Source organism: Gossypium raimondii, chromosome 9, assembly GCF_025698545.1.
Source record: "Gossypium raimondii isolate GPD5lz chromosome 9, ASM2569854v1, whole genome shotgun sequence".
In the NCBI taxonomy this organism is placed as follows: Eukaryota; Viridiplantae; Streptophyta; class Magnoliopsida; order Malvales; family Malvaceae; genus Gossypium; species Gossypium raimondii.
In genome coordinates, this window is record NC_068573.1 from 729,279 (window position 1) to 739,014 (window position 9,736).

The window sequence follows — 9,736 nt, forward strand, 5'->3', positions numbered from 1 at the left end:
TATATTTTTATTTTTATTAAATTATATTTAATAATAATAACAACTATCCTTTTATCTAAAAGAAAATTCTAGTAAAGGCAGTGGTGATTTTGTAGCAAGAGATGTAATGAAGGTGTAGTCATAAAAGGATCCTTCATTTTTTTAGAGTTCCTAAAAGTTCATATTTCTGAAACAAAATTTGTTGTTTGATGATTTTGCAAAAACAAATTATCGGAAAATAATATTTTACAAAATGCAAAATAAGTAAAAGCAAAAATTGATAGGAAAATTCGAAAGTCACATACGTGAACAAGAGGAATATATTTTCAGAATGATTTATATTGTAAAATATCTAATAAATAATGAAAAATAAGAAAATTTGAAAATTAAATTAAAATTTTAAAAGATTTTTAAATTTCTTGTTTCACTTTATTTATATATAGTGGAGGAGATTGGGAAATATGAGTTCTAAGTACTGAAAAACGCCTTTATTAGTGGTTCATGCATTAAACATATATCCATTAAATCATTTTATTAATTTTTATTTTTAATATCTCCACCTACAATATATAGATAAACTACTGTGTATTTAAAATATATTTTATTTGTTGATTGAGTATTAGCTCGATTAGTATGTGTATTGTTGTTAATGTAAGAGGACGTGTATTCGAGTGTTATGGGCCAAAGTGCAAAGCCTGTGACCATCGCACAAGATGCGTCCCATAGAGGTTTATCGATTAGATGAGGATCATTTAGCCCACAAGAATTGGCCCGATTCAAAGAGCTGTTGGAGAAGCCTGCAGATTAAAACCTGAGTGGCCCAATGATGAAGATATGGCAACATAGGCTACCTTGGTAAATAGGGAAACTAATCTTCAAAGATTGAGGGGTATCATATCTTATAAGATTAGATTGGATTTGATTATGTAATCTTGTAAATCCCTTGATTTAAGGGATAGGCTAATCTCGTTCGCCGATGTAACTTGATCTAGACCGTCGATTCTGGGGAGCTTAACTATAAATAGAGAGTCTCCCATTCATTTGGAAAATCATCCATTGTGATTTCATTCTTTCATTGTTTCTTGTATTCTTTGAGAGAAAGTAATACAATTGAGAGAATTTATTCAAACACCTCTCGTGCATTATTTTCTGTGGCTTTCTGTTCTTTTGTGTTTCTTTTGATTTGTGTTGCTTCTGTTATATAAATTAGTGTCTTGGAGGAATTTTTTGTGAATCCTCAATTGTTTGGTGGTTAGGCTGATTTAGGCTGATTTGTATTGAAAGGATCGTTGGTATGGAAAGCGAGACTAAAGTTCTAGCCCCGTGACAAGTGGTATTCGAGCCTTGGTTGCGAGGCACCGTTGTGATGTCGAAAGAAGTTACCAATTAGAATGAGCCAATAGAGGCCCGTAGGAGGGCAAGAAAAGTAAGTCGATCGAGGGACATGCTGTCAGCTTTGGAAAATTGAGTGATCAATCTTGAAAAGTTCTAAGGGACATAAGGGAGATGCTCGAGTTGGTCGAGGAACGCACAGATGGGTTTGACTCAATGGAGGAGCAACTCAGAGAATTTGTGTTGGATTTTCTTAGTTCTAATGTAGAAAAGATGAATGGAGTACTCAAATCCACTACGGAAAAGTTGGTAGAGAGGGATGATGCTCTCGAGGTTATGGTGTTATCCATGAATGAGGAAATCACGGAGCTTAAGGGGGAGCTCACAATTTACAAAGCTGCTTTGAGGAATGAGATGTTGATTTTGAGACCGAAGCAACAGGCAATGGATGTTCCCAAACTGGAGAAGTTCAAGGGTGCAAGGTCCGTAAGGGAAGTTGACAACTTCTTGTGAGAAATGGAGCAATACTTTCGATCGATGAGCATCAAGGGTGATGCCATTAAGGTAAACACTGTTTCAATTTATTTTACTGATGTTGCTCTCTTGTAGTGGCGTCGTAGGTCCACGGATGAGAAACATGGTGGGAATGAAATTGTGACTTGGGAGAAGTTCCAAAGAGATTTGATACACAAAGTATGCCGAGAAGGAGGCTCGGGCTAAGTTGCGTTGTATTACGTAACAAGGCACTGTTCAGGAGTATGTTCGGGAATTCAGTGAGCTGATTTATCAAATCTCTTATTTGAGCGAAAAAGAATCATTCTATTGGTTCAAAGATGGGTTAAAGCCGTAGGCAAAACATGAGTTGCATTGGCAAGGAATCACCGAACTTACTGTAGCCATGGCTGAGGCAGAATCCGTTGTCGAGATTAGTCGAACGAAAGATAAGTGTGCCTTTCTATATAACCGTAACATTTACTTTACATCAATGCTCACACAAGCTGTGAAATGGGTTTGCTCACACGAGCTGTGGTTCGGAATGTAAGCTACACAATGTTGCTCACACGAGCTGTGGAGAATCAGCAACAAATACAGGACCTCAACCATCGGTAGGACATTAAAGACCAGCACCCGAAACATGAAATCCCTAATGACATGTCATTTGTATCCTAAGAATTCTTAAGGTTCAAATGAGACTCGTTATCCGTCAGTTCATCATAGCATTGATACATGTATGTTTAAATCCATTTATATTAAAACAAAATAGCAAATAGTAAATGTAGCTAACATTAAAACGATTATAGTTCATACGAACTTACCTCGATAACTAGGGTCATAGTAGTAGAGTTGAACTACTCCGAAGCTTTAGCTTTTCCTAGATTTAAGTCCAATTGTGGTTTACCTTAATCTAAATAAATAATTTCATTCAATTAAGTATTTCTAGTATTCAATTTAATCCATAGTTCATATTATGAAAAACTACAAAATTACCCCTAATACTTTGACTTTTCACAATTTAGTCCTTAAGCTCATAACTTAAATATAAATCATTTTAGCCTAAATACAACTTAACCAATGTTACAAGGGACCTTGAAAAACCCATAATTACCAAAAATTCACAACAAAACCCATAGATTTATACTTTTAACAATTTAATCCCTATTTAGAAATTCATAAAAATCACTTAACAGAACATGTTTATTTTACAACAAAGATTAATAATCTATCAAATAACATAAAAAAACATTAAAAAAATTCATGTAAATTCCCTCAACCTTTAAAAATTTTGTAAATTAACCCCCGGATTAGCTAGATTAAGCTAAAACAAACTCAAAAATATAAAAATCATTAAAAACGGGACATAAAATCATACTATGCATGTGAGACAAGCCTTGGCCAAATTCTCCTCCTCCTTTAATTTCTATCTAGGCTTTGAAACAAAGATGAAGAAGATGTCATCTTTCTATTATCTTTTATTTACTTATTTTTAATTTTATTTACCAATTTACTACTATAACCTTATTATTCATCAAAAATTTCAAATGAACGTATCCATGCATATCCACTAACTCTAAATATGATATATTTACCACTCAAGTCCATTAAATTTCCTTTCCAAAGCCATTTAGCCCTTTTAACTAATAGAATTCAACTTCTATGCCTTTTACGATTTAGTCCTTTTTACCTAATTAAGCATTTAAACATCAAAATTTCTTAATGAAATTTTTGTACAACCTTAAAATAATCCCGTAGACTTTAAATAAACATTAAAATAATAATTTAATTGTCAAAATTGTGGTCTCAAAACCACTATTTTCGACACCACTAAAAACTAGTTGTTACAACTATGTATATGATCCTCAGACTTGAGATCATAACATCGTGAGTCGTATATTTTGATACAACCAAAACATCTACCATAACAGGTTGTACTATAAAGACTGATGTTGGATATACCACAATCCATGTAGTGGGATATGGTTGATCAAGATAAGATTTATCCCTCCTACATAATGGGAGCAATATCTTAGGCCTCTTGGTGGAGTGAGACTAGAAATGCATAGCCATGCTCGAATAATTTGATATGAGATATTACACTTATTCATTGTAGTCTGCTCAGAAAATCAAGAAATATGATATTGGACTATACAAGTGTGATTATTCCATGACTTGTGTCCAATCTAGATATTAAGGATAAAAAGATATAATACATGAAAAGATGATCATAGAAAGATTATGTCGAATCACGACTTCTTCTAACTTGGATGGGAATGATGCATTGCTAGATGTCACTCATTGCTTGTAATGTTAAAAACGTTCTAGTGTTACTACCAATGTTACAAGAGCCTATAGGTTCACACTCTATAGTTGAAACGAACAGAATCCAAATACATTTGCTATTGTATTTAGTTGTCACATGAATTAAATTAATTGTTGAATTAATTTAATTTGATAGTTAAATATTAAACACATTATATGTATAAACTTGTTGTACACAAATAGAAAACATATATATAATTAATATATGAATTTGATTCATACAAAATATTAATTGTATATATTTTACCGAATTTATTAATATAAACAATTATATAAATTAATTTCGGTCAAAATATAAAAGACATGAAAATTAATATTCTTTTGGAAAGAATATAATTAATATATGAATTTGATTCATACAAAATATTAATTGTATATATTTTACCGAATTTATTAATATAAACAATTATATAAATTAATTTCGGTCAAAATATAAAAGACATGAAAATTAATATTCTTTGGAAAGAATATAATTAATATATGAATTTGACTCATACAAAATATTAATTGTATATATTTTATCGAAATTATTAATATAAGCAGTTATATTAATTTATTTCGTCAAAATATAAAAGACGTAGAAATTAATATTCTTTTGGAAAGAATATAACTAATATATGGATTTGATTCATACAAAATATTAATTGTATATATTTTACCGAATTTATTAAATAATTATATTAATTAATTTCGGTCAAAATATTAAAGACATGAAAGTTAATATTCTTTTGGAAAGAATATAATTAATATATGAATTTGATTCATACAAAATAATAATTGTATACATTTTATCGAATTTATTAATATAAACAATTATATTAATTAATTTCATCAAAATATAAAAGACATGGAAATTAATATTATTTTAGAAAGAATATAATTCTTTTTCTAACTTTACATTTGCCTTTCTTTATTAATAAGGGATAATCCTATATTCTTTATCCTATATTCTTTTGGAAAGAATATGGTTCTTCTTTCTAACTAATTTCCATTTGCCTTCTCTATTAATAAGGGAATAATTCTAGTTTTCCTTTTTAATATGTGATATATCAAAGAGGATAAAAGGATGATAATCCCTTAGTGTGTTAAAGTTATCAACTTAATAATTTAAAAGGTCTAGCAACCGTTTTTAATTCTCTCTGAAAAGTTCAAGAGAAAGTGGTTGTTCATTTTTGACGGGGTGGACTACGTAGAAGCCGGGATGTTTTCATTTTGGCTTGGAATTGACATCGAATCAGTAGCATCCTTTCAACGTTTTCAGTAAAGAGGCTATATTTTGAACTCTATTTCAACTCGATTTGTTCATTGTACATGGATTTTTGGCTATGGATCGCCTAAATAATTCTGTTGCGCCACGGGATGTACCAGTGGTCCCAACAGATGAAAAGGGTGCATTGTGCCCTATGTTGAGAGTTTCATTGCTAATCTGATTCAAAGCAAACTTGTGGTTGTATTGTGGTTTACATTACTTTGAATTTGGTTTTGTAAATAGAAAATTTCAAGACAACATCGATGTTTGCTTGTGAACTTCATGCCCTTTCACAGGTTGTATGCAGTGGCGAAATTAGGGGGCTAGTAGGGACCCCAGTCCCCTCTAAAATAAAAAATTTTCCATATGGCTCCTTTACAATTTTTAAAATTTTCCAGAAGCCAAGACCACCAACCTATCAAGTCTCTCCTTGACAAAACCATACCTTTTAAGTGATCAAGGTAGGGAGGTTTTGGGAGGGGAGGAATGTTTTGTATTTTATATAATATTAATATAAATATTTTTATTTAAATTAATATAAATTTTTATTTAATTAAATTTTAGGGAAACATGTTTGAGGATCAAATTGATAGAATTTGTAAACGTGGAAGATTAATTTTTTTGAGTTATTTAGAATTAGGATCAAATTGATAGAATGTGTAAGTATTTAGGACTAGATGTGTTATTATATCAGTTGACAAAATGTCACGTCATCACTCTGGTTAACCATTTAACGGAAAGTGATTAAAATAGAAACGATCTAAAACGTGAGTGACCGGAATAAAAATTATCTAAAACATTAGTTACTAAATTGAAAGCATTAATAGTTGTGTGACTAAAATAGAAACACGTTAATAGTTGAGTGACTAATCCTATAATTTACCGGTATATTACGTTTTAATTATTAAATCTTTGGCATGATATCAAAATATGATCATAAATTTGATATTTTTATATTTTTGGGCATACAATATATGTTGCAATTTCTTAAAATTTTTTTATATTTTATACAATAATAATTTAAGATAAAAAAACAAACAAACTAGTATATATATGCAACTTAGAGTCATCGTTATTTACCACAATGGGATATATGAAAATTTAGTCCTTCACTATTTCAAATTAGATTTTATATAAAGAAGTGAAAATTGAGAAAAAAATATAATTAAATAAATAATGGGTATTAATTGAAATGCATTGTATTTAGACTTTAGAGTCATAATTGATATATACTATCATTAAAACGCATCTCTTGGGATTCATATTCCATTCTTCCTTCAAGGGAAGCTTTATGGAATTGAAATTAGCATTAGGGGAGTGGTCAGGCAGGTTCGACATGGAGAAAGCAGTTTGCAATCATGGTTTCTTCATGATGTCTCCCAACCTTTGGATCCCTTCCACTAAATCCCTTCGCCGTCCACTTCGACTCGCAGACTCTACTCGCTCCGTTCCCGTCACCATCTCACACCCTCTCCATCACCCTTTCCTCCTTATACAAGTCCATCACTCCCCCATCTCCTCTGCCGATGAAGCTGTTATTTTGGTATGTATATCATATCAATTTTCTCAAGTATTTTCTTTTATATACCGTTTATGTATAAATGAATACAGGAACAAGTTGGAAGAATGCTTAGAATATCAAAGAAAGATGAGAGGGACGTGACGGAATTTCAAGAAATGCATTCATCGGCGAGGGAGAATGGTTTGGGTCGAATATTTCGGTCCCCTTCCTTTTTCGAAGATGCTGTCAAGTCCATCCTTCTCTGCAACTGCAGGTTCAGTTATTCCAATTAATACTTCCATTCTATTACTTAGTTTTGATGCTAAATCCATTAAAAATACTGAAGCTGGAAGAGGTCATTGGACATGGCTCGGGATCTCTGCCTGCTTCAGCCAAAAATAGCATTGGATGGCAATGCTCGTTCGAAACGAAAAAGATCCAAGTGTTCAGATGATATAGGGAATTTTCCAAGCTGGAAAGAGCTGGTAGCATGGTCTTGGGTGGATGAGAAGTACCTAATAAAACAGTGCAATGTTGGGTATAGAGCTGCCCGTATTCTTCAACTTGCTACAATGTTTGCCCAGGGGGATCTTCGTGAGGATCACATCGCCAAACTTGAACAATCTTCGGATCCAACATCCTTTGAGACTTTATATCAAAAGTTGTTGAAAATCAAAGGTTTTGGTCCCTTTGTCTGTTCCAATATTATGATGTGTGTCGGATTTTATCAAAGGATTCCCTCCGATTCTGAAACTATCAGGCACTTGAAACAGGTCGTCTTCTCTCTTTTTTTTCTTTTTTATTCAATTATTTACCTATTGTCTTGCTCATATTAATTAGGTACATGGCAAGCAAAATTGCTCTAAACAGACAATTGGAAAAGATGTTGAGGAAATTTATGGCAAATATAATCCATTTCAATGCTTGGCATACTGGTGAGGAAACAAGGTTCAAAATTTTTCAATATTTTTTTTTGTTAATTCGGTCACTCCACATAGTAGTGCTTTTTCACATTAATCACTTAAAAATTAAGATAAACTACTTGTCAGCCACTAAGAATTAATTTACCCTATTGTATATTATGTTTGGTTTATGATGAAATTAAATTTCTTTAATTATATGTTTAATGTAAAACATATTTCTTTACCATTATCATAAATATATTTGAAACTGTGATGGGTACAATTATATCATTAAATCCATTTGTTAAAATATTAATGTATTAAGAAGCATTTAAATTCCTCATTGTTTATTTTAGGGCCACTTCTTCATTTCTTTTAAAATTACTTGTGGAAAAGTGCTTTTAAAAGTTTGGTTTAAAATTGAGTGTTTAGCATTGCTCTCAAAAGTGCTTTTGAGAAATAAAATGTCTATTTTAGACATGTTATTATCAAGTAACAAATATGCATTTAGATAATATTTAAATTAGTTAATATTATTATATTTTAGTAATAATATAAAAAATTATTATAACTTGTTGTTAATATTTTAATATATAAAATATAAATTGTAAATATTTTTAAGCAATAAATATTAATTATTTATAAAATTTAATTAGAATATATAAACTATATTTTAAATATTTAAATATAACCATTAAATATTTGTAATTAGTATTTTAAAAAATATTTTTTATTTTTAATTAATGATTTTAACACAATTGTAATTGAGCACCAAGAAAAAAAAAGAAAAATACTATGTTATTGGAGGGGTGAAAAAGTAATTAATCACCAAAAGTGCTTTTGGGAGAGGAAAAGCTAAAATTTTTAGCTTCTCCTTTTCAGGAGTACTTTGAAAAGCTAAAAATTTCAGCCAAAAACAGTTTTTTCTTCACAGTTTTTCTTTTGAAAGTGCTTTTGGAGTCAATAAATTTTAAACCTCTTTTGTTCAAGTCTCTCCTTTTGTATAAATTTTTAATTTGGAAATTCCAGCTGATGGATTGGTGCTTGCAGGGTGGAATTGATTGAGGAATATGAAAACAAATTTGGGAAGCTGAGTAAGCTGGAAGCTGGCAACTATCATCTTATTACTGCCCCTCGCTACTTAGGGACTAGGGAGTAATTAATTCAACTGGTTAATTGTCTAATTTCACAATATTTATCTGCTTAAAACTACCCATAGTGTTTCCTTAACCCTTAAAATAGAAAGATAATACGTTTTTCAGCACACTCGAACTCACGTCCTCTTGCACTGAAAATAATATCGATGCTAATTCTTATTTTTTTAATTATATATCTTACGTATCCTACTTTTATTTAAATTTCTAACATCCCCTGTGGGTCTGCGAGTTGGAAACTTTGGCCAAGCTCACGCCATTCTTCAAGCCTCTCCTGAGGTAAAGCCAGGTCATTGAAGGCAAACATACCAATGCTTTGGTATGCATAAGCCAGCAGTGGGCTGATCTTGATTTATGCCAAAACCTTCAATTAAAGCTCTATATATTAACAAACATGATCTTGATCAACCAAGTTAGCAAATTCTCATGATATATTACTTAGAATAATATCAGACCGTTTGGCAAAATAAATTTTACATTTTTAACACGTTATTTACAAAGTCAAATCTATTGTTTTTCAAAATGGTTAAAATATGTCATAAGTTTTTGCACTCTTTGTACTTTTGATTCCAGGAATTTAGTTCCTCTACTTTTTCATATTTTAAAATTCAGGTCAAACTGTTGAACACTATTAAAATTATTTTGTTAAGAACCTCGTGTGTTGGTCTAATGGCTAGGGTGTTCACTGCCTCAAGTGTGACTTGGGTTTGAGTCACGTTAGTTGCATTGTTGTTAGCGCTTTGCCCTCTTGTAATTCACAAAAAAAATATATTTTGTTAAATTCAAGTTCATTATAATGTCA

At 31.0% G+C, this 9,736-nt stretch overlaps 1 protein-coding gene across 4 annotated transcripts; it reads left to right on the top strand.

The window, feature by feature from the left end:
• Window positions 1-6,614: 6,614 nt before the first annotated feature.
• On the top strand, window positions 6,615-9,046 carry LOC105798029 (uncharacterized). 4 transcript variants are annotated; one of them, XM_052620718.1, is made up of 5 exons: window positions 6,615-6,920; window positions 6,989-7,152; window positions 7,225-7,638; window positions 7,719-7,826; window positions 8,831-9,046. In XM_052620718.1, exons 1-5 carry the CDS (start codon window positions 6,669-6,671, stop codon window positions 8,937-8,939), a joined length of 1,047 nt encoding a protein of 348 aa, XP_052476678.1. In that variant the 5' UTR covers window positions 6,615-6,668; the 3' UTR covers window positions 8,940-9,046. The 4 variants fall into 4 exon arrangements, with proteins under 4 accessions (XP_052476678.1, XP_052476679.1, XP_052476680.1 ...); XM_052620719.1 differs by having other exon boundaries at window positions 6,617-6,920; window positions 7,225-7,651; XM_052620720.1 differs by having other exon boundaries at window positions 6,617-6,920; window positions 7,719-7,813.
• The last annotated feature ends 690 nt before the right edge of the window (window positions 9,047-9,736 follow it).

What these genes read in the sequence shown, in the direction of transcription:
- LOC105798029 (XM_052620718.1), top strand. Translation starts at nt 6,669, where the DNA reads ATGGAATTGAAATTAGCATTAGGGGAGTGGTCAGGCAGGTTCGACATG. An exon ending in ATCCTTCTCTGCAACTGCAG is followed by an intron (nt 7,153 to 7,224) that starts GTTCAGTTATTC and finishes AAAATACTGAAG; the next exon opens with CTGGAAGAGGTCATTGGACA. An exon ending in CATACTGGTGAGGAAACAAG is followed by an intron (nt 7,827 to 8,830) that starts GTTCAAAATTTT and finishes TGGTGCTTGCAG; the next exon opens with GGTGGAATTGATTGAGGAAT.